The following is a 25,441-nucleotide window of genomic DNA, read 5'->3' as shown; positions in this document are numbered from 1 at the left end:
CCAATCCGTCGCTCCGATTGAAACAAAAATCGCGAATCAGAACTGATAGTAATATCGATTGAACGCCTCTCCGATTGGCCGCCTTCCAGATTTGGCCGGATTTATGGAACTGTGGCCATCCCAAATCTGAAACTTTGAAAACCCTAAAACTGAAACGTCGTTCCCTTTTCTTTTCACTCTTTTCTTCAAACAAAATGTCATTTTTCACCCTCAACTTTCTATTTATATAAAAGTTAACCCTAAACTTCACTACATAAATACATATTTTTACAAGATAATCTTATTGATAAATATATGTATATATATACACAATAGCCTGGAAATGCTTTTTAAGATATATAATTTTATTTATATAAGATATATAAATTTTATATTTAATTTTAATTCTGCCTCGAACCGAACTACATGGTACACCGTACCGGTTTGTAACGAAATGAACCTACCCCCTCCGCACCGAATACGTTACCCTTAGCGAACCGCGTACCCGTACCAGAGCGTACCACGATTTATGTGACTATGGTCCTAACGGCCCAAGAATGCTAGGTGAAACAAAGGGTTTCACAATGGAGAAAAAGGATGGCCTGTTTTAACAGGTTTACCGTAAGGTTTGATGCTAAAGCTCTATTATCCACTACAAACTAGTTCATTAAACAACAATCCGGGAGTTTCGAAGTTTGCCATCTTGTTAAAACCCATTGGGTCAGACTACAAAACTGGTCTTCACTAAATATCCTTCTGCAAATACACATTAACACGGTAGAGACACGGGTAGAGGCCAATCTGCTAAAAAAACAAAAATCCTAATACTGCCGTATGCGGCCCTACACAATCCTTCATAATATAACAAAAACGTGACTTAATCGCTTTCCAGGACATTTTTTCAGCGTTGCTGGCCCAAAACAACAAGTTTGGTCTTTTAACAGTAAAAGCATTGGTGTGAAATATGATTTTGAGGACAAAAAGATCTGTACCAATCAAAATTCAAGAATCAAAAACCATCGAAGAAAAAAAAATGCTAAAAAGTTCAGTACATAAAGAGATGAGTGGTTTTTAGAAATATTATTACCTGTTTGAAATACTTGACACCATTAACTCACGCCCTTTGTTCAACGTCAACATGCACATCCTTCCTGGGCATCCTGTACCATAGAAACAAAAACCATAGAGTCCTAAACAACCCTCCATTTGCAAAATGAGGAATAAATATTCGTCCCCAAAACGGATAATACGGGCCCGGCAATTTGATCAACGTGAAAAACAGCATATTCGCATACAAATGCCATGGAACTTTCGCATCCTGACACACAAAAATAAAATTATTAAAACATTATAACCGTATTATATAATTTTAAGAACTTTAAAAACTATATGATAGTGTTCACCTTTAGATATGGAGATAATTTCAAGGCTCGGTTTTTCAACATTCCCGCAACAGCAACACCAATAAGTATTGGAACCGGAATTAAAACCAGCTTTCTTTCATGAGCACAATATGACATCTCACTAACAGAAGTAATAGCCATTACGGGTATATATAATAATTGTGTGACTACCAAAACAATGTCAATAATAAGTTGTGTGAAATTTTCCAAGGCGGTGGTCCAGGGGAAGATCTTGACTTCTTGGGGAGAATTATCCCACAATTTTCTTGCCTTGTCGGTTACAAGGTCAAGAGTTGACTTTCCGTGTGGGTCAGGTTGTGACGCGTTTAGATTCATTGTGCATAAGATGCTTGAACAGGTTCTTTTATGTGTTAAGGTGTTTGGTTTACAGGTTAACAAGTTGGATTGAGAAAGCCAACCCTGTGTGATAATAAGAAATATGTTGGTCCATATACAAGTATAATATCAATAACTACAAAACTACATTAAACTTTGTAACTACTGCATAACGAAATCAAATCACTGTCAACGCATAATCACATATATTGTCAAATGAAACAAAGGGAGTACTACTTTCCCAATTCCTTAGCATACAACTTGTAGAACAGTAGATATAAGTCTAGGGTTGTTCATGAGTCGAGCCCGAGTCGAGCCAGGGTGGTTTCGAGCTCCAACTCAAAATTAAACGAGGCGACTCAGCTAGGCTCTAGCTCGATTTTGAAGTTAAATGAGCTTAACATCGAGCCAACGAGCCGAGCCATGACTCGAGCCGAGCCAAGGTCGATTTTGGCTCGGTTACAAAAATGAACCAACTCAACTCAAGATGTTTCAAATCAAGTTTTTTTAGCTAGTTTTATTCGAGCGAGCCACGAGCCCGAGCTTCGAGCCTCGAGCTTTTCGAACAGCCAACCGAAACTTTCATTTTTGTGATATATAGGGATTTCATTGACTAAAGTGACTAACATAAGTTTTGAAAAGAAAAAAAAATGCAAGCTTCAAGAGCAACCCGTTGTCAGAACTGCAATTTAAGGATGGGCACAAAAATAAACATAGATGCGAGCTGTAACTTACCATTGATCCAAACAATTAAACTTTAAATGCAAAAGATGCGGTCCATTTGTTACTATGAGTTTATGGAGACCAAGAAACTTGAAACAAGTTGCTACCAAAGAGTGATATATAGACCATTGACAGAAAAACACTCACCAAATAAAACTAGATTCAAGATACTGTCAAAAAAAGTTAAAAAAATGAATCATTCAAAATTGAAACCGAAGTGAGAGAGACACGTCATTAAAAGACTAGTCGGCCAAATATCTTGGGGTAGGTGAAACTAAAGATCAAATAAGTAATTTTGTGACAGCCAGACAACTTTGCTCAAAAACAATATCCGTCCTTGTTGGTGAGTTGGGCAAGCGGGAAGGGCTAGATATGTCAAACTACTTCGTCTCCTCCATCCAAAGTTCAAATTGACTAATGATGGCTTGGTTTGTATTTTGTAAGCCTAAGAACTTCACATTGCTTCCTTGCAATTTTATGAAGCGAGATGTTGTATGCCTAATCAACATCCCGTATGGTCCCCAACGCATGATTTCTGAGCGTTATATTCAATTTGTGTAATCCTTAATTGCTCTTGCAATGTTATCTCTCATATTTAGGGGTGGGCAAATAAACCGGTTAACCGAACCGGTTTGAAACCGATTACGTAGAAACTGGTTTGGAACCGACTAAAACCGTAGGTTCGGAACCGGTTTGTTATTTTCTCCACCAAAACCGGTTCCAAACCGGTTAACCGAACCCGGCTAAAACCCGAACCGGAACCGATCAAAACCTGAACCGAAATCGATCGTAACATGGTAAGAAACCGGTTTCAACCCGAACCAAAACCGGTAATAAACCGTTTTTGACTTTTGTTAACCAAACCGAACCGGTTTCAATCCAAACCGGTTTGTGCACCTCTACTCGTATGCACCTGGTGATTAATGGCTTGAACATCATGCAAGATTATATCTTTAACCCGATGAACCGATTGAGCTCATCACACATCTTATGAGACTCTCTTAGACCAATTTTTGAGAGTATATGAATGCGATAAAAGTATAACTAGTTATACAAATAATTATGTTCACAAGATATGAAATTAGCTAGGGAGCAAGTTTATTCGATTACGATAATGAATTACATGTCAAATTATAAAACAATATTTATTAATTGTGACACAATTCATGGGAAAAGACAGAAACAATGAAACCCTAAATGTAACATAAGAGGGATAATCGTTAATATAAACCGGTATGAATAGAGGTTGGCACGTGCCTTGAAGGCCATAACAGAAGTTGAATTAGGTCTGAGTTCCATCCGATACGAATGGTTCAGGGGGGACAAGGACGCCATTTTTACAAGGGTTTTGCTTCTGGAGCTTGCTTTTGGGTGAATTGGATAAAGGGGCAATTTTCATATAAAATGAAAAGTTTGGAAAATTTTACAATTAATTTTTTACTGAGTTTCATATTTTATTAAATTAAATATTTTAACATGGTTTTTTAGTTTTTTTTTTCAAATTTTTTTATCTTTTTTTATGTTGACATTGAGTGATGATGTTGATTTTAATTTTTATTTTAAAATTTTAATATAATTAACGTTTATTAATTTTTTTTTTTTAAATTTAACTACATATATTGCAAATTCCGATCCCCACATCTTATCCTTTATTTCTTTCTTGACGCGCAAAAAAATTGGCGAGACTCGATTTGAATATTTAGTGACCCGATTTGAGGAAAAATTGCATGAGTGACCTAATTGAAATACTTTTGAAACTTGGTTATTATTTTATGAGATATTTCGTTGGATAAATGCGTAAAGCTTGCTTTATTTGTAATTTGGTCCTCATGGTTTGTAGTTTACGCTTTTTGAGGTAGGGATGACCAAATTCAGTATCGGTACCGATTTGGTACCGAATCGATACCAAAGTTTTGAGTTTCGGGATCCGTACGATACTGGTATTTTCTGAATTTTTACCTTCAATACCGGTACCGAACCGAATATTTCGTACCGGTACCAAGAATTTGTGATTTTTGGGATTGGTATTTTCGGGTTCAGTACCGGTAGGGTACCGAGCTCATCTCTATTTTGAGGTTGTACAATGAAATATCTATCGTATGTCTTGATTGAGTTTGTTTCATTTCGAGTTTGGTATATGAAGTTTGGGCTCACACACGTTTAATAAAGAGAAAAATCCGTATAATCTAGTTTCATGAGGTGTTTTTTTTTCTTTCATTTAAAGATATTAAACTTTAATTATGTGTTCTAATGTGAAAATTTTAATACATGTTAAAAAATAAGAATTGTGTTACCTAAATGTAGCATATACACAACTACACAAGCACATCTTAGCCCATTTACACCTTTGCTTTCAAATGTCTGCCTTTCGCCCCTTCATGCTTCATCCCTTTATGCCTTTATGCATAGGCCTTTTCTGTCTTTTCTGTGTTTCAAAAATCTTCTTGTTCATTGTTTATCATCGTTCCTCCAAGCCCACCTCATTTAACTGTCACTCTTGATTGCCTACGATAATCACAATGAAACAACCTAACCTTGAACTGTATTGCCTTAAAATAATCCAAATAACAATTGTGAACATTGAACCGTATTGCGACTGATAATCGACTCGTGCAAAATTCATAACTTCTTATTTAGTCTAGTCAACAGGTCATTTCATCATAGCGTATCAGTAGATCATGTAAAATTTTCTACCTTGGATCGGTCTCTATTTCCCAGTCTGCCTCCATTTCCCAATATCTAGTTAAAACGGTGTCATTTCCAACCCATGTGGATATGAAAATGGACATGAATTGTAACACTTGTTGATTTTTTAACCCAAAAACCAGACCCATTTAAATTTTTGAATCGTTATTTTTGTTAATTTATGATAATATTATTTGGGTATTTTAGATCCATTTTCACGCTTAAAATTGCTTATTTTGGCTTAAAATCGTACTCTAAAAAGTCTAGTGGCTAAATCTGTCAAATTTCAAAAATTGTTTTCTATTTCGTCCTTAGAGCTACACAAAGGATTTGGAGTTTCCCCTTTGAACTACTCGAAGAACATCCAGACCAGCAAACTCGTTTTCTTTGTTTAAATGTCGGTTTAACTTATTTTGACAACTCGATTTCGTGTATCTTCTTTATGGAATGATTGGAATATGCATTGGCATCATGCCTAAGCATATTCCAACAATTCTTCAGAGCATGGAACAAGAAATTATGCTAATTTGGGTTGATTGGTGATTTTATTCAATTTTGACTAATTTACAAGTTAATTCTCAATTCAAACGATTTCTTACCCTCCAAACTCAATTGAGCCTATATAAATGACCTCTAGCTTCCGCTCAATATTTACCCCACCTCATTTTACTATCTTTTCCCAATTTTTGGTCGTTCATTTGAAGATTCTTGACGGTTTGACTTTAAGAGTGAAGGTTCTTGACTATTCGTGTTGTGCCTATTCCGTTCACATTCCAGGTAAGTGTAAAACACAAAAGTTGTTCATTTTCATATTTTAAAATGAAAGTTCTCAATCAATTTCAATGATTGATGGTGTTTTGATGGTTAATTTCATCTCAGCCCGTTTAGAGTTATTGTAAGTTTAATTTGGGGTTTTTTGATTTCATCATGAATCGTCATGAATTAGCCATTGACCCTTTTATATTTTAGTCTTATCTTATTAATTTGAACCTATTGGACTTGAATACGCTCACATACCAACATCCGGGTTAGTCACGAACCGACACTCATTTAACTTTAGTTTTTTCAATAACTAAAATTAGGCGAGGAATTAAACAATAATTGTTCGGTCAAGTTTGGTTTCGAAAGGAGAAATTAGTGTAGTTTCTTCATAATATTTTATTTTCAAGTCAGTTGGCTCGCTTATCTCTCGTTTTTCAATAACGGGAGTTGTAGCTTGTATTTTAATATAATTCAAGTTCGTTTCTTATCGGTTTTAATTTCTACCTATCTACTGATATATATATTAAAACAAAATCATTCTTCCACATGCCATTCAATTAGAGTAGCCAACTAGGATGTCAACTAATACTATTACCATTTATAGAATTACTAACAAAGTTACAAATAACTTAAATGAGGTTTTTAGTTATTTATAAATTATAAAATTTTATTTATCATTGTTTATATCTTCTGAATTCATAAGGTATGTTATCATGTATATTATTACATTTAACTTTTTTGTTATATTTTTTACCACCCGTGTATTACACGGACGATATCCTAGTAGTTTAATATTTCTGGATTTTTATAATTTTTCAATTAAGTTTGGTCTGCTCTGATTCTCGCATATCACATCTACTTTATTAGCTCGCCTATATAGAGGTGAGTAATCACATTGTTTTTACTATTTTTGTTTTGGAGCCTTTATGCATACAAAACTCTTATCATTTATCATACTATTTATATATACTCAATACAATTCCAATAATTGTGTAGTTGTGATATTGCACGATCAGTTGTTAAATGCTACATGTCTATGTGTTTACTGCTTTTGGTTGGTTGGTATCTCATCCTCATCCTCATATTATGATCATATGCCGTCGGAGTAACTTGACCCATTGTGTGTCAAGGGGAAATGAAAAACTTCATTTATGTTGTTATTCAAATTGTCGGAGTAAATTGACCGAATCTAGTGTCAAGGGGAAATGACAAGTTTTATTGTGTTGTTATACTAGTTGTTGTGATTCACATGTAATAAGAAATTGTTTTATTTTATTTATCTATTATAGATATCAAACCATGGCTACTTATACTCAGCATGTGTTGTTGACAAATTATATTTTTACACATGTTGTAGGTTGTCGTATAAGATGATTTGAAGTGAAGAATTTAGATTTTGGACCTTAGGATTTAATAAAATAGAGAATATTTTGTTTGTTTTAAGTTGATGTAATTTTGATTTATTTCTTTTGTTAATTGACAATCGTGTACCTTATTATGAATAGAATAAATTATATATTGACACTTATATTTTTTTTAGTGTCTTTTGAGCTATGATACAAATTATGTCGCGCCACAGCATGTTTCGTCGTAGATTAGGGTGTGACATGAATGTCTAACCAAATTGAAGAGTGTGACCGGTAATTATATCACCGATGGTATCAATTCACACCATTGACAACGTTGCTTCCTCCTCGATCATCCACGATGCATGTGAATAGTTGCATAAGCCCGCTTTGTTGACATTGTTGTTTTGGTTCACGGGGTTGCTTGGATTCATAGTTAAACTATACAGAGTATGAAGTTGAGAGAGTAGAAAAAATGTGAATATTTAGATTAACATGAGTTATATTTATAAGGTTAAGAATCTTATTTATTTTTAACGCTAATATGACCATTAAAGATCAATATGTATTAAATCTTACACGGGAATAACCACGATTATTCCTTGATTTATGGTGAAATTGAAGTGAGAAAACCATATGATGGTGTTCTCACCCGTACATGATATTTCGCTACTTTCCCAGCTCTCATCCGTGCTCTCTAGAGTTGTCTAGGGAAATGGGGTTTTGTAGAAATTAGGTGATGAGGTGGAGGTGACTCTGTGACGGCTGACGAGGTGGAGGTGACTTTGTGACGGGGTGGCCATTGTTTTGGTAGTGACGTCCGCAAAAAAGGGTTGAATATGCAAAATATTCACCGTTTTAGCTTGAGATGCAAGAAGAAAATTGTGCAACCATGAAAAGAAATTGGGGAATTTCTTCGAGAACACCGTTCCCCATAAATCAATGAAGTGGAAATGATCTGGGAAATCGGGATGACTCTAGGGATGACAATGAGTCGGGTTTGGGACGGGTCTTCGTAATCCCATACCCATACCCGATTATAAATACCCGTCCCAGATCAGTCCCAAACCCGTTGGTTATTTATCGGATAATTACCCATCGGATATCGGACATACCAGTTAATTCATTAAAAATACCCTGGAACAAAACCCATCAAGTTTTGAGAATATATGGTGTGAATCAAGCATGTAGATACTCACGCAAACATTAAATAACAAATAATGTGATACTGAATTGCCGAGGAACCGGAAGGTCTGAGTGGGAAATTTTGGAAGCTAAAATTTAGATATGGAAAATTGTAAAGGGAAAAGTCATGGTCTCATGAATTATTTTTTTTTTTTCTCAACGAAAACCAATTACTTATATGGAAAATGATAATACAACATATTCAGAATATTATATACTTTTAATGTATACCATATTATCATATATTAAAAAATCATGTCTGGTTTCTTAGGTATATAATCGGTTAAATGAGTTAATGTTATCGGGTAATGGGGTCGGGTAATCAGGTATATTAGAAATCTCATACCCGTTCTAAACCCATGAAAAATTCCATAACCAATCCCAAACCCTAATAGAATGGGTATTACCCGTCCAATTTATGTCGGTTTCGAGTTTTCCCATCAGATTCGAGTTTCACTGTCATCCCTATACGACTCCTTTTAACGAGGCTTTATTTCTAAGAAAGCAAATTATATCATAGATATTGGAGATTTGAAAAAAAAATGTTATAAAAACTATTTTTAATCAAAAGTAAAATTTAACAATTATGATATATCTTTTTCCCTTTTCATATTTAACTTCTATTAGTTGCAATTTTATCACTAATCTAGTAATCTTAACATATCTAAACATCTTTTTCCTACAATCCATGGTTCGTATTCAAACATATAATTACCACATAGATAATTCTTCACCTACTACGTTTTTCATAGTACTTGTTTCTAAACTATTGTATAAAATATATGATTAATCTCTAAAGAGACAAATTAAGCATGTATTTAAAGACTAATTGCGCATCAATAATTGATATAAACTTGATTCCATGTGCCTTTATACCTTTTAGTTACGAGCTTATAATGTTTGTTGGTAGGAAATATTGCGTGTAGAGAGAAAACAAATTTTTATTACGTGTATATACGTTTTGTTTTTATATTTCTCTCTAAATCTAATCCAATAGACATTTAGTTATATCAAACATGGACATTTAAGATATTTCTAGCATAAAATATTAAATACCAAATAGTGGGTGCAATTCAATTATAGATCAAATAATGCCCCCCTACAAATGTATTCACATCATCAACTACAAAGGTTCATCCACATCTTTAGCTACCACAACGGTGTAACATTAGATATTAATATACCAAATATTAAATATTAAATAACTTATAAGAGGTAGTGGCATAGCTTATTGTCCGTTTACCTGTCACTTTATTATAGTCGTTTCGATGGTAAATTATTAATATATACTTTAACAATAAAAAAAGTTGATTATAAAAGTTTTATTGACATGTTATAGTTTTGCTATGAAGCTTTTCAAAGTTTACCTTTTTAGTTACATGGATGTTCACTGATGATTCAGTCTGATTGACTCAAGGCATATTAGAAGTTCGTTGGGTTGTATGAGTTTTGGTTCACAATGTTAATGATTCCTCCGGTTGAATATAAACTTGATGAAGGTGGGTTGACGGATGTTAGTTTATCGTGCAACCGGGTCTCCCTTGTTCCCTGCTCAAAAGGAGAGTGGATTAGGTTTCTGATGCAGTTTCGAAAGCAATCAAATGGCTCAAGAACAAATATGGTTTTTATTCAAATAACCCGAACCGAAAAGCTTCGGTCGGCAAGCTTCAAGCTTACAATTCTTTAATCAAACATAATCAACTGACTAATCAAAAGACCTAACAACTCTATTTATAAATAAAATAAGCATTTGGGCCGGGCCCGCTTAATGGACTGGATGCCTCCTGCATCACACTCCCCCTCTTGAAAAAAACTCGTCCTCGAGTTTTGCCTTCGAACCCAAGCCACCTGGATCAAAAGGAACATCAACCCGATTCTCATTTACTATCACCACAAGCTTCCCAAACAATCCAACTTTACTAATCGTCTCACCCAACTCAAAACTTGTACCACTTGGGTCGAAGGGAGCATCGGACCCTTTCCTGTTGACTCTCGATCTGAACATATGAGTTGTAGCACTCAAATCCATCGTCTTCTTAAGGAAGTTCCTTACCGTGCCATGCTCTTCTTTGTGTTTCATTGTATGGCTTATAAGGCTTTTTGTTGCATCATCACTGTTGCATGTGACTAATTTTAAATTAGTCATATGAATTGGACTTGAAGGCCCAGTTGCTATCTTCACATTAATTGCTTGGACACATAATCCATATATGGACTCTATGGGCTTTACACGTACCCGACTGGCATTTTTTTTCCCGACTTTTCATTCAAAATTTCCGAAAAGTTTTGTCGGCCATGTATCTTTTGTGGTGATATTTGATTATAATAAGCATTTGGTCATACACTTGCCGGAGGTGATACGATAAAAGTGGAAGCCAAAGCGAAATTACTGAAGGATCCTATAAAGATTGCATTTTCTAACTGGATGGTGCTAATTAAGAAACCACCATCGAAAAAGGGTATGGAAAGTATGCAATTTTCTCCTAATTTGAATTTCCAAAATAAGGAGATAAATCATGAGGGTTTTTTCAAATATATGTATTACTGTAAACACCACCTTTTAATTGATGCATCAACACCGAGGATCAAGGGAAATCTCAATCTCATTTTTAAACATATGGAATCTCATCATTTTGCAATTCAAAATAAGAAAACGGATTGCTTTTTTCAAAATTTTGAGTTCAATATGATAGGCAAGTTCAGGAAAAAGGAAATAGGGACCGATTATTTCGACTCAAGACTCAAGGATGAGTTTTTTTTTGAAGACGGGGGAGTATGATGAAGGAGGAATGTGTCCATTAAGCGGGCCCGACTCAAATGCTTATTTTATTTATAAATAGGGTTGGTAGGTCTTTTGATTAGTCAGTTGATTATGTTTTATTAAAGAATTGTAAGTTTGAAGCTTGCCGACCGAAGCTTTTCGGTTCGGGTTATTTGAATAAAAACCATATTTGTTCTTGAGCCATTTGATTGCTTCCGAAACTGCATCAATTGGTATCAGAACTCATGGTTGTTCAAATGGCTCTACGTGAAAGCGAGTGTTTTCTTGGTCATCAGCAAGAGCATTTATATTAGAATCTTTTATTTTGTTAGTTTATCTTTTATTATTTTGTGTTTATCTTGTTTCCATGCTTATCTATTTTCTTTGTTTAGTATAAATAGGGTTATGGTTTTTTAGTTCATTAGTTTTTTATTTAGTTTATTAATAAAGAACATTGTTCTTGTAACCTTTGGTTTGTTTTATCGTTTTTGATTATCATGAGTCTCTCGAGCCATTGATCGCTTCCAAAACTGCATCAGTTTTTTTGTTACATGCTTGAAAGAATCCAACCATGACGATTGGGAGGTTGTTAGTTAAGACAAAGGGGTGGAGACTTGATGAAGTTAAGTGACCTAAATAGAATAAAATTATACAAAACTTTATAACAATGACTTGATTGGAATAAATCTGAAACTTAGTTATTATTCTATTAAGTAATCCTCAAAAGTATTCATCCCCTTGCTAAAATATTATTTAATGTCGTTACTCTATCTACACAACTTGTTAAATTTGTATCTTTTTATTTTTTTTATATTGTATACTAATATTCTTGATTTTGTAACATAAGTAAAATTAAAAAAAAAATTCACATGGTCAAAACCGATATCAAGGTAGCATATTACATTTTGATCAATGATAATATAAAGGAAAAATTTTCAAAATAGCCTCTTTTAGTGAGAGAAGTACCAAAATAGCCCATTTTTTCTCAAAATCTTTTATAATTTGGACTGTCAAGACGCATTAGGAAAAGATAAAAATAAAGACAAGATTTCGAAAGAAATTCAGGTACAAGACGAGATTTGGGGAAATAATGTCGGTAAAGTTCAAATTATTTGTAATCTTGGAGGAAAAGTTCAAAATTTTCAAAAACATTTTACTCAAAAAAACCGTCTTAAGAGACTGTTTTTTTATGTTTCCTACCTTTCCCGTCAAAATTTTCAAATTATTGAAAAATTATATTTTTTACAATTATACCCCTCAACCACCATCACCACCTTGAACCACCACCATCACCGACACCGTCGGCCCCACCCCATCACCACCACCATCACTACCACCATAGCCGCCTCCACCACCGCTATACCATAGCCGCTGCACCAAAACCGAATGACGTCACTGCACCCAAACTCACCAGAACTCCTAACAAATTTTTCCGGCCACGAATCCTGTTAGAAACTGCTTAGGGATAGCAACTCATAATTCACAAAGAAAAGAGGAAAAAAATATGATTATGATTAATAATAATAATAATAATAATAATAATAATAATAATAATAATAATACAGGTGGGTGCAAAGCTTGGTGGTTTCGGCGGCATGATCGGAAGCTGCGACCATCAAGCAAATAAATAGTCTGCAAATTCCAAATCACGAAGAATCGATTGATTGGCAAAATTAATAATAATATTTAATGGTTCCTAACAAATACTGTTGAAACTGCTCAGGGATTCGTGACCGGAAAAATCTGTTAGGAGTTTCGGTGAGTCTGGGTGCAATGACGTCATTCGGTTTTGGTGCAGCGGCTATGGTGCAGCGGTGGTGGAGGCAGTTATGGTGGTGGTGACGGTGGTGGTGATGGGGTGGGGCCGACGACGTCAGTTATGGTGGTGGTTCAAGGTGGTGATGGTGGTTGAGGGGTATAATTGTAAAAAATAAAATTTTCCAAGAATTTGAAAATTTGGATGAGAAAGGTAGGAAACATAAAAAAATAGTCTCTTAATACGGTTTTTTAAGTAAAAAAGTTTTTGAAAAATTTGAACTTTTCCTCCAAGATTACAAATAATTTGGACTTTACCGACATTATTTCCCCAAATCTCATCCTGTACCTGAATTTCTTTCGAAATCTCGTATTTATTTCTATCTTTTCCCAATACGTCTTAACAGTCCAAATTATAAAAGATTTTGAGGAAAAAATGGCTATTTTGAGACTTCTCTCACTAAAAGAGGCTATTTTTTCTCTAATCTAAATATTTATGGTACTAATGATAACCATAAATCTTAAGTAAAAACAAAGTATAAATTTTTGAAGCTTATGCATACCATAAATGTTTTTTACAACAAAAATGAAAATTAAGATTATCTTTTGTCAACTGTAACATTCGTTACTTTTCAAAACCGAAAACCCGACCCATCTTGATTTTTTTTGGGTTTTGTTTTTCGATTATTATATATATATATATATATATACAATTCTTGTTTTATGATATTCTCGATGATTCATGGTTATCGATTGTTCATTTCTGTACGCTTTGCTCTAAGCCTGTAAACGAACCGAACGTTCGGTGAACTATCGTGAACCGTTCGGCGGGAAGTTCGTTTATGTTCGTTTATTTAATAAACGAACGAACATGAACAAAAAATTTGTGTTCGTTTAATTAAACGAACGAACATGAACACATGTTTCGTTCGTTCATTTATGTTCATGAACGTTCGTTCATGTCTGTTTATTTATGTTCATTTATGTATTAATATTAATAGAAAATAATTAAATATTATCCTGATATGTCATCTGCTTAAAGGCTTTATATTTATTAATTTGTGTTCATTTACGTTTGTTCATACGTGTTCATTTATCTTCATTCAGTTATGTTAGTTTAGATTTTAAACAAACGAACATAAATGTCCATTTTTAAATAAACGAACATGAACATAAATATTTGTTCGATTAAGTGTCCGTGTTCTTTTAAAGTTAAATGAACGAACACGAACATGCCCTTGTTCGTGTTCATTCGATTCGTTTACAGGCTTTCATTATTCACATTGATGAATACATCGGTCCCAATCTCTAGGATCTGCCGAATTTATTTGTGTTCGTTTGTGTTCGTGAACACTTTAATTTCCTTAATAAACGAACACGAACATAAAATCTCGTTCGGTAAGTGTTCGTGCACTGTTCATGAACACATTATTTACTTAACGAACGAACATGAACAAGGCCTTGTTCGTGTTCGTTCGGTTCATTTACAGCCCTACTTTGCTCAATTAACGAAACACCGAGGATTAGGTAGTGTTTGGTATGCAGGAGTGACAATAGCAATTGAATGATTCATTATGTAGGAATGAAAAAAGTGGTGTTTGGTTGCTCAATGGAATGGAATCATCCATTACATATGGAATCACATTCCATCAAAACCATTCATTCCCATCCCCTCCTTTTTTTTTCATTCCATTCATCCTTCACCATACTTTCTCAACAACACTACCACCTAACCACCACCACCACCGCCACTATTGGCACCACCACCAACTCCGCTAACACCACCACCGCCGCCGCCACCATTTTCCTCGCCGGAGTTACCACCGTCGCCATTGTAGGGTTTTTTCGGGGGGGGGGGGGGGTTAAAAAGTATTTTGAGATATGAGTGTTTTTATTATTTCTATTTCATTTCTACAATTTTTTTGGATACCAAACAATAAAAATTAATCATTGATTTCATTCTTATAGATTAATCAAACAAGACAAAGGAATGGTAATGATCCATTTCATTCCCTTGTCCATTCCATTCCTTCTTCCATTCCATTCCCCCTTCATTCTATTACCTCCAACCAAACATACCCTTAAAGTTTATGATTAATCAATTTCCTAACTATACCTTTATAATTTATATTCCAAGTTTTATTCTAATATAAAGTATAGGGTTCAAATTGTAGTTATACTTTAAATGAATTTTTAAAACAACTTTAAAGTGCAGGGACTAATATTGTAAATACCCTTTTAATTATATTATTATAAAATAACCACCCAGCCCACCGTCCCTTCCTCCCCAGCTCCCTCGTTTTTCCGGCAATCTCCGGCCGGCGACGGAGAGTTTTTCTGGTGAGCTCATTTTTCCCATAAATCTCGTATTCCTAAATCAACTAAAACCCGTAACGACTAAATACCATAACGCCAAAGTATAATCATCGTTTATATTATATTATAACACTAGGATAATAACCCGTGTTACACACGGGTGAAAAACATATCAAGAAACAATATAAAATGTAAAAAACATATTCAATCAACACAAATATTTGACATAAGTTTTTTACCAGCATATATTACAAAAGATGTTAAACTAAGTCTATAGCATAAAAAGAAAATACTTTATAAATAAATAATTCAGTAAATAAGGAATAATATAACATAAATGAACCATTATACCTGAAAAAAATAAAAAAACACATTAGTAACAGATTTTGTAATATTATTTGAAAACTAAGCTTACAAATATATACCAGGTTTAAACTTATATTTTCACTCGTGTGGAGTTTTTGGTCAAAAACCTTTTGAAACAAAAAATGTCGGTTATAGATGAGGCGAAAAATCTTGTTACAAACAATGGGAAACGTTATGATTTTTGAACGAAGCATGTGCCTTTTAAAAAAGAAACGATGAACAATTTAAACCTAGTAAATTTAATAAGTTTTTAAATTCTAACAATAGTTAGAATAATTAATATCATAATTACATTAATAAGTTCCAAAAATATAAAAGTCAATATCATTGATTAAAATTTTATTGTGAATATGTGGAAATTAGATTTATGGAAGGTTGATGACATGGAAGCCTATGAGGACAACTTGGGTGAAGGACATGTGGACAAAATTGTGTTGCTTTAATATATTAGTTAGATTAAAAAACGTTCAAATAAATTTCCGTAAGCTTCGTAAAACTGCCGGATTCTTAGCCAAATCAATTAAACATCATTAACGAGTATACGCTCCATGAACTAGTATAAATAGGGACCCAATCTCAATCTAAACCCATTCCCCATCTCTATAATCACTGAAACATTCTTGATAATTCGTAATCGGTCAGAAAGGTTAAATTCCGGCAAGCCGTCGTCTAACCTCAAACAAATCTGAATCCAGGTAACTATTATATGTTTCGAGTAGTTTTTGATCAGTAAACAAAACCCCTAACTTTAATTGGTCATACATGAAACCAATTAAGAGTATTGAATTCTAGGGTTTTGTAAGAAGGAAGAAGATGATGATCTGAACATTAATATATAATTAACTGTTTCCATTTCTGAACAAAATTGCAAGTTAGATCAGTTGGTTAGCACGCTAGAGTATAAACGAAAGGACCCAGGTTCGAACCCGTGTCAGGCCATTTCAGTTTATATATATATATATATATATTAAACCTTTCTCTTACATGTATCAAACCAATAAAATACTTAAAAAGAAAATTATTTTAAATCAAATAAAACTATTTTTTTAACTAAATAAAATTTTGTAAATTATAAATCAACCTTTTCCACTAAAACCCAACTTCCATATTTCATTAAATCGTTAAAATTTAATATATATTCTTTAACATTATAACCCGTTAAATCATTAAAATTGATTCATATTTTTCCGTTACTTTATTAACTTTATAATTCGTTGCACCATTAAAATTAGTCTACAATTCCATTAACTTACATTATTTCATTAAATTTTAATCAAGTATCATAATTAATTTTCGATATAAAGCCCGTGCCTTGTAATTATCGTAACTCTTATATTAGTATTAAGTTATAATATTAAATACTAAACATCGTTAAAATTTCATTAAACTTAAATATATTATTATAAGATGAAGGCCATACAATGCTAATAAAACACATTACCATAATGCTTAATTCCTAAAATCAAATTGTTTAAAGTTTATAATCCCATTAATAAGATTTTGCTTTTGTTTTAATTATAGTTCAAGAAGTTCACCCGTTTTGAGTTCTTTAACGCACTTTCGGTTTCTTCGGTTTCGTTATCGTGCATTCAATTTATATTGCAATATTTATGTTCGATTTCGAGGTGAGTTCTTCATAACCCCATTTTTAACACTTTATAATGTTTTGGGGTGTAGCACGTCACAAGTTTTTCTTTCGTTAGTTATGCGCTTGTTTACAAACTGATTCACTTATATCGTACATGTTAATATTATTCGTGCATATTGTTTATGATTATACGTGAACTTGTTTGTAACGTGCTTATTATTTTATTGGTGGATGTTATGCAAACGCAAACGCATACACATAGTAGGAGGGTCTGACAGGACGTACACATGCCGTCTAACGTTACGACTTCGGTTGTTTACGTAAGGTGGTTCTCGTTTCCCTGACTTCAACGGCTTCGGCTAAATGAACGGGAGGACAACACTATTTGATTTCATTCACTTTACGCTTGAATACTTATTGCATGACGATTGTTGAATCGTGAGTTTTATATATATATGTGTGTGTGTGTGTGTGTACACGAAAACTTATGAAAACTCACCAACATGTGTTGTTGACAAAATATATTATTTTCAACTTGCTGCAGGTTAAATCGATGATATGCTAAGGATGAAGATCATTAGTATACCTTAGGTTATTTGAATAAATGACTTATTTACTTTTTCGATGAAGTGTTATTGTTTCATTTTGACTTATGAACAATTTGTGTATTTCCGATTATATGAAATGAAATAAATAAATGTTGCTTTAATAGTATTACGAGCTTATGAGTGATCTGTACGTTACACTCGGGCGTATTCCGCTTTTGCTGGGGTGTTACATCAACGCATAACTACAAATTATATCTACCAACATGTCATAATTAGTACTATTAAAATTTAATTTCAAAAAATTAATGTAACAGAATACTGCAGTTATTATTTGTTTAATTAAGGGAATATCCAGATATTCTGTCTATAATTATATATCCCCCCATCATATTCATATATTTGTATTTGAACAACCCATTACCCATGCATGTTTATCCATTACATAAATCACAATAAAAAAATTCCTCTTTCTCTCTCTCTCTCTCTCTCTCTCTCTCTATATATATATATGTATATGCATGTATTGACATAAATGTATGTGATTATAACGGCCATTCATGAGTACCAAAAGCCATATATTAATTTAGTTTGACCATTGCCAACAAACTATATATATGGAGCATGCATGCTTGTAGAGTTGTAGATAGAAGATGATAAGCACATAGTTATAAAACATGATGATTCAAAAAGTGGAATTGTGTATACGGTTACTGAATTTGGCATATGAGTTTGTGATAGCGTTCATTGAAGCAGTGGAGTATGTTCTTCATCAAGCCAACCAGTCACAGTCAATTTACTCTTCTACCCCTCATCCCCATCTCAATATTGGCCTTCTTCCCTAGCTACCATATGGTTCACATCCCATCTAAGTTCTAAATCATGTAGATAAATTTATCCCATTTTTATCTCTTCTTTATCATAGGTTTAGAAAAGAATTTCTGTATTTGGTGGCAAATTCTTGTTTTATTCTTATATGTTGCCATGAATTTCGACATAGTCTTCGACTCTTTGTAAAACAAACTCGAATGTAAATTGCCATTTTTTACGTTTAATCCTTTTTAACACGAAGCTCTGATCTACCCTTAACCCTCTTCTCTTTTCTACATCACACATATAATTCAGTGTGTAACAATATGCCAACAATCTATAATTATGATGAGTAGAGTTCCTGGGCCCAAGATATTTTTTTATGTGATTACCATCTACATTTTTGTCTTTTGGTTATTCTGGATGACAAGCCACATAACCTCACAAACAATTTATTGGACATCTAAAGGCATAAACTAGGAAAAGAAAAAGTTAAAACCTTGTAGAAGATAACACAAACCATATCACATCTTTTTATTAATGACCCAAATCTTGGATCCTTGATCACAGGTGTCATTACATGCAACAACACAGGGTCCACAACATATTTCCAGCATCGTAACACAATCTTTTCTTACTTATATAACAATATTCTCGATACGAGAAACAACATCGTCGATTTTTCGCTCATCCGATTTTTTAAAATGATAAATCTGTATGTTTTCCACATCAAGTTTCTTGAAATTGCTATACTTCCTTGTCACAAAGAACTTGCCCCAGTTATAAGCCTTGTATTTGGCCGGATTTTGCTCATTCGTCAACTCAGCTATTGGCTCCACCACCGTATAGTGTGCAGGATTCATAAAAAAGGGGATTGAAAACCTTTCTCTAGTAAAGTTCACTCTCACCCTATGCTCAACACTTTCATATGCATCATTGCTCCATACCTACAAAACAAGAGTCACAAATCTTCAATGCTAACCCACACAATATCAAGACTTAGAATAATTAATATTTTTTTAGAAGCCTTTACCAACACAAATAATAATAATAATAATAATAATAATAATAATAATAATAATAATAATAATAATTTGTTAGAAATGCAAACTATTTTATAGACTCAGCTCAATATTTATGTGCTTTAGGCCATATATACTGTATTGATACTAAGCAGGTCCGTCTCTGAGAATTCAAATACCGGCTAAACATACAAAAAAGGCCCGTATGCCCTAACGAGTAACGAAATATATAAGATAATTTATTTAACCGACGTTAACGTTATAACAATAAAAATAGCACAAATATAGAAATAAACTCAAATACAATAATAGCTAACGGCTAACCGATGATTCGTGAAGCTCTCCTAGCATTCTTAACAACAAATTGTTTGATCACCTTATATTATCTAAGATTTCGCTCTCGATAGTTATCATCGTCAATCCATTATGTCTTTCTTGGGCATTGTGGTTCGTAAATAAAATTTTAATAACTTTAATTTTGAAAATCTTTTTTGTGTGGATGCCACCGTGACTGAAAAACTTCTTATTTATTTATTTTAATTAGTTTGGGCCCAATACCACAAATGGATTATGAGAACACAAAATTGGGCCTAATATATAACAAGGGGACTAAGATTTATTTATATTCTATAAAAATATATATATAAAATTTTATGCCCTTCGAAAGTAAGTGCACCAGCTGGTTGTCCGGGTTGCACCACCCTCAAGCTAGCACTGATACTAGGCGGACGGCGGACCTACCCAGGTCGGCCTAGATCCACCGTCCCATGTGAATTTTTTTTAGTACTATTATAGTGTAAAATTCTCAATCGACCTCTGTGAGTATATAGCGATAATCAGCTGAAAAAATTTCCGATCCGAGCGAGAAAATTTCTTATATCCGCCTATGTATTGATGCAATATTTTTGTATGCATTGTATGTTTCAATAATAATAATAATAAATGATTTCCCTTTTTACATATTATGATTAATGATCCGGATACAATGTTACCTGAATAATGTCTCCAACATTGATAATGAAAGCATTTGGTGTAGGATTGACAAAGATCCACTCTCCATCGGATTTTCGTTTAACTTCTAAACCGCCTACATCGTCTTGAGCCAAGACGGTTAGAGCACCGGCATCCTTGTGTCGACCAACACCAAGGGCTAAGTCAGGTGCGAGACAAGGTGGGTAGTGGTTGAGCCGAACGAAAGTGGTATGGTCTTTGAAAAACGGCTCAAAGCGGTCCTCGGCGAGGTTCAAGCTCAAAGCAATCAATGCCAATAATTTGAAAGATAGTTTTTGTACTTCTTTAACATACTCTTCACAAGCCTCCCTTTTATTAAGCAAGCAAACACACAACTTGATGATTAGATGTTTTCAACTTATAATAAAATAAAGACTCAATAATTGTATATATAACTTTGTTTCCGTTACCGTCACATGATATGTACATATAATGAATCATCCACAAATTTTGCACAATCATATATTTAGGATGTGATGATCATGCACCACCCCTCTTCGATACACCAGCTTGCCAAAATCTATACAAGTCGTATAGCCTCATTGAACTCGTATAGATGGTTCGTAGTTGTACATGACAATAGTACGGAGGTGTCCGGATAGCGGGTCCTAGTGTTCGAATTTGGACCCATTTCTAATCTTTCACATCATTTAAAATAAGATTTTAAAATAACAAACATTTATTATCGATGCATTTAACTCTTTTAATTTCAATTAAATAGTACTCTATATTATTTATTTATTTATTATTATTATTATTATTATTATTATTATTATTATTTTATCTTTCTATCATTTGGAAACACTAGCAAAACAGTGTACAGTGTAACAAAAATGAGTCTTTATATGCAGAGAATAGAAAAAAGAATCCACTAAATTTCTTCTTCATTTTCAGAAAGGGAATGAAGTGTTAGATGAAAATTTTAATTTTTTTCCTTCAAATTACAAATGAAGTCGTTCTTGAGATATAAATCTTTACAACTCAAATGATTAAAGTATGTTAGGTCTCATGTCATGTCAAATTATATTCTAAATAATAAAATACATTTGTCACTATAATTATAAGGTTGTAGATGTCATATAAATTTGACACTAAATATTGGTTCAGTCAATTTCAGTAAAATTATACGTGTCATATAGAACTAAATTAACAAGTCATATAACTTAAACGATTCATATACACATAAAAATACCTTAGTTCTGGAGGATATTGAGGCCATTGATTATCATACTCTACAGTCTCTTCATCATCAGACTCATAAGAAACCGGCATCACCGCGGGTGCATCTACGGTGAAATCAAACACTTCTTTCCAGTCTCTAACATTCTTAGTATGCTCAGTATCATAATAACCAAACGGATTCTTCTCACCTCTTTTCACCTGCCTCTTCTCATCAGTTGGCTGATCAAAAAACCTCTTAGCTGCCAACTGTATCTTTTCGCGGCTGTCGATTGGAACCCCGTGGTTAATCACTTGAAAGAATCCCCAGTTTTTGCATGCATCACGGATTTGATCAACCAGATTGTGTATTGCTTCAGGGTTTGTGTTTGGAGATGAGGTTATGGTTATGTAAGGTGAGAGGTCGATTTGTGGGATGCCATCGGCTTCGATTACTGCGGGTTTAGGACGGTGTTCCGGTTCTTGGATGAAGGCTGGATCAAAGTCTCCCATGGCTGATGGTGGGTGAGACGTTGTGATACAGGATATTTGTGAGTTAAAAGGTTGTGGTGGTTGAATATGGTGAGGATGGGTGTTTGAATTTGGCTGCACTTGGTGTCATATGAATCTGGACGTCTTTTGTGATGTGTACGTGGAAAGTTATTGGTTTGTTTCTGAATATGACTGAAGTTACATAATTAATTAATTATGATGAATATTATGTACATATCGGTGAAAATACAAAATAGTAAACAATGCAAACGTCTTCATGTTAGAAGTCTTAGTAAGGAAGTTATATATTTTTGAGAACGTTACAATATTTGTTCTTTTGAATTTTATGAACTGAGTATTTTTCAAAAATAATTTTTGCTATTTCTCCTTTATACGTATTTTTGTCTCAGCTTTAATTCTCCTTATTAACAGTTTATTTTATATTTAGTTACCGATGTGACCCGGTTACAAAAAGAATTACATAAATAGCCCCCTTTAAAATAATTTGACTAAGTTACAAAATTAAGTTAATTACATAAATAGCTCTTTAACGGGTAAAAAGACTACAATGCCCTCATGTCAGCACACATCTGATGACTTAACTAATAAACTTAATGTCCATTAATGTAAAGGATTAAAACTGGGGCGAAAATGCATGTAAAGAATAAAGAGTGAAAGTCATTTTCGAAAAGGACCCGCTTCAATTTTGGATATTCAAAAGGACAAGAATTGTAATTTTCTAAGTATTTTATGTATTTTTTGGACTCCTATGACTACAAGGACATAGTTAATATTGGATGTATAACAGTATAAGCATGGGTCAAAATTAAGAAAATTGTTTTCAAACGAGCGGTTTTAACTATGAACATCTTTATATACAATTTAATATGATACTGATCATCACATCGCATCTCACAAATATTATAAAGGTTATCAGCTTTTCTTACGAACGTTAATTGTCAAATGCGAATGTGTCAAATAAAAAGTCCTACTCGAATAGTATTATCTTTTTAATGTTACAAGCAGTAGTACAGATCCATGCATTATAAAAAATAATATGACAGGATAAATTTGCAATCGCGAATTACAAGCAACAACTATATATAGTATAAACAACACAAGAATTTTAATAATCTAAAAGTCAGGTTTACCTAAACAGCGGACATTGAAGTAGAAAGAGCGCCATACGCCAAGAAATGTAAACCATCCTGAATTTTACCCACACTTGTGGTTCAATTAACACGCAGATCCTTAGAAAACGAGTTGACTTTATCTTGAATTGACTTTTTTGGCAAAACCTTAGAAGAATCAGATTTGATGGCTGCTGCATAAGCTTATGCTACATCTGATATGCCTATTTATCAAATTTATATTTAGATAAATAACATCTTGAAAATATATAAAAAAAACATAAACTACAAATACCAGCCATAAAACTGACTGCAACTGCCTCCAGGTATACAATCATTGATAAGAAGTAGCATTCTCATTGTTTTAGCTTTTTCCATAAAATCCTTGGGCCATTCAATTTTTACAATATCCATGTCATCAGCGGGATCTTGTGCTTTGTTTTCATTGTGTGTAACTGATTTCCCTAGAATCAGAAGTTGAGATAATGCAATGCAGCACATTTCTGAAAGTCTTTGCATACAGATAATAAAAATTGAATTAGTTTGTGTGAGATGTACGATGCTAAGATATTTAAATAATTTGAATATTCATACATGAATTCCCTCAGAGTAAATAGGGTCGAGTCTGCCATGAGTTTTTATGAGCAATATCACATGTAGATAGTTCTGCAAAGGCATTTGCAAAGCTGCAAGATGTTATACCCTTAGTAAATGATCACTTTGAACATAATAAAAAGATGGATTAAAGTAAAATGAAACGACAATATTACTTTGCAGCCTTGCTCACACTTGATTTGTGAAAACTCTTAATTATCTCATCATCAACGTTATTAGGTGCATTCTCTATATTGTTTCCGTTTTCTAATATCAGCATTTGCTGGACCTCTTTAAGCTTTACATCATACGCGGACTTTTCTTCTGTTGACAGCTTTGCTTTTCTTCTGTTAAATAATAAAGCATAAATTACTTGCAACTTATGCATATATTACTTGCACACATAGAGTTTATACTTTGGTTACACATAAAACTTATATGTTGGTACTATAACTTTTTTTTTTAACTTATATATTTTAATTTCTTAATTTTCAGTATTTAAAAGTTAACAAGTTAAAATGTAATCCATAAACAAACTTTTAGTATTTTTGTAATACCAAACGCCTTGCATACATGATGTGTGTGCGTCACGCATTGCACTGATAATATAGATGCTGCTGTGTTGACTTACTTTTGAACAAAACTGGAACCACCTTTCCAAGCGTTACCTAAAGCCTGCCAAGCTCCAGAAGCAAAGTTCTCCACAGAAGTGTCAATGGTAAAATTCAAAGAGGATTGAGGTTATAAATTATAATGATAATAACGATAGATTATGGCTGTAATGTTTAGAAGAAAATGTAGTTAGGCATGTTTATCTTACTAAGTACTATTTAGAACTTGCATGGTCAAGTAATGTGCCCTCGCTAGCTTCTCGAGTCTTTCCAAAGCAGCCTTTCGTCTCTTATCATCTCCGTCCGTCTAAAAAAGGGCCGACTGAACTTTAAATAGTCGTATCCGTCTGTTTAAAGGCTATTTATAAACAATCGGACTGACTGTTTAATAAACCGTCGTTTTAAAAAAAATCAGTCGCTTTTAAAAAAAACGGTCGGACCCGACCGTTTATGCGGGCACATGTCTGAATGTGGGTGGCTGCAAAAACTTGTAGGTGATAGTTTTAGACAGTTGGAACCCACTATTTGGGATGGCCATTTTGGGTATTTCTAAAAAGGAGGGCTAGTCAAGGAATTGTGGTTAGTCAAAATGGTCATTTTGGTAATTTCCCATTTATTGGACATATAAAGACTTAAAACTACACTGGAAAAAAAAGTTAAAACCTTGTGGAATATAAATCAAACCATAAAACATCTTTCTATTAATGACCCATATCTTGGATCCTTGATAACTAGTGTCATTACAACAACACAGGGTCCACGACATCTTTCCAACATGATAGCATAATCTTTTCTTACATATATAACAACACTCTCTGAAGAAACACTAATCGACCCCGGGCAGATTACGGATAATCTGGGGG

The 25,441-nt window shown here is 33.5% G+C and overlaps 3 protein-coding genes across 3 annotated transcripts; all 3 read right to left on the bottom strand.

Annotated features, from left to right (window-relative positions):
* Positions 1-625: 625 nt before the first annotated feature.
* On the bottom strand, positions 626-1,749 carry LOC143589113 (uncharacterized). Its single transcript, XM_077069961.1, has 4 exons — positions 1,383-1,749; positions 1,067-1,297; positions 922-965; positions 626-889 (listed from the first exon to the last, which is right to left on the bottom strand). The coding sequence occupies exons 1-2, from the start codon at positions 1,716-1,718 to the stop codon at positions 1,094-1,096; spliced, it is 540 nt and encodes a 179-aa protein (XP_076926076.1). The 5' UTR covers positions 1,719-1,749; the 3' UTR covers positions 626-889; positions 922-965; positions 1,067-1,093.
* A 17,419-nt stretch (positions 1,750-19,168) lies between these two features.
* Positions 19,169-22,279, bottom strand: LOC143589112 (protein LATERAL BRANCHING OXIDOREDUCTASE 1-like). The gene is made up of 3 exons (XM_077069960.1): positions 21,786-22,279; positions 20,575-20,902; positions 19,169-19,507 (listed from the first exon to the last, which is right to left on the bottom strand). The coding sequence occupies exons 1-3, from the start codon at positions 22,262-22,264 to the stop codon at positions 19,199-19,201; spliced, it is 1,116 nt and encodes a 371-aa protein (XP_076926075.1). The 5' UTR covers positions 22,265-22,279; the 3' UTR covers positions 19,169-19,198.
* A 1,379-nt stretch (positions 22,280-23,658) lies between these two features.
* LOC143589118 (uncharacterized) lies at positions 23,659-24,684 on the bottom strand (the record flags this gene model as incomplete). The annotated part of the gene is made up of 4 exons (XM_077069964.1): positions 23,659-23,886; positions 23,968-24,059; positions 24,163-24,314; positions 24,599-24,684. Coding segments are annotated over 4 exons (558 nt in total), but the record flags the coding sequence as incomplete, so codon positions are not given.
* Between the last annotated feature and the right edge of the window lie 757 nt (positions 24,685-25,441).

Source organism: Bidens hawaiensis, unplaced genomic scaffold (genome assembly GCF_021521415.1).
Source record: "Bidens hawaiensis isolate Kalapana, Puna unplaced genomic scaffold, B.hawaiensis_p1.1 tig00037226_1, whole genome shotgun sequence".
Classification (NCBI taxonomy): domain Eukaryota; kingdom Viridiplantae; phylum Streptophyta; class Magnoliopsida; order Asterales; family Asteraceae; genus Bidens; species Bidens hawaiensis.
Note: the sequence above shows the minus strand (reverse complement) of the source record. Positions and strands in the feature narration are given on the sequence as shown.

Bases quoted from the DNA above. Each gene is read 5' to 3' on its own strand.
- LOC143589113 (XM_077069961.1), bottom strand. From the start codon at position 1,718: ATGAATCTAAACGCGTCACAACCTGACCCACACGGAAAGTCAACTCTT. The intron at 1,298-1,382 runs GTGAACACTATC...TTTGTGTGTCAG, and splicing joins AATTATCTCCATATCTAAAG to GATGCGAAAGTTCCATGGCA.
- LOC143589112 (XM_077069960.1), bottom strand. From the start codon at position 22,264: ATGGGAGACTTTGATCCAGCCTTCATCCAAGAACCGGAACACCGTCCT. The intron at 20,903-21,785 runs GTATTTTTATGT...GCTTAATAAAAG, and splicing joins CAATATCCTCCAGAACTAAG to GGAGGCTTGTGAAGAGTATG. The intron at 19,508-20,574 runs GTAACATTGTAT...CTTGTTTTGTAG, and splicing joins ATGTTGGAGACATTATTCAG to GTATGGAGCAATGATGCATA.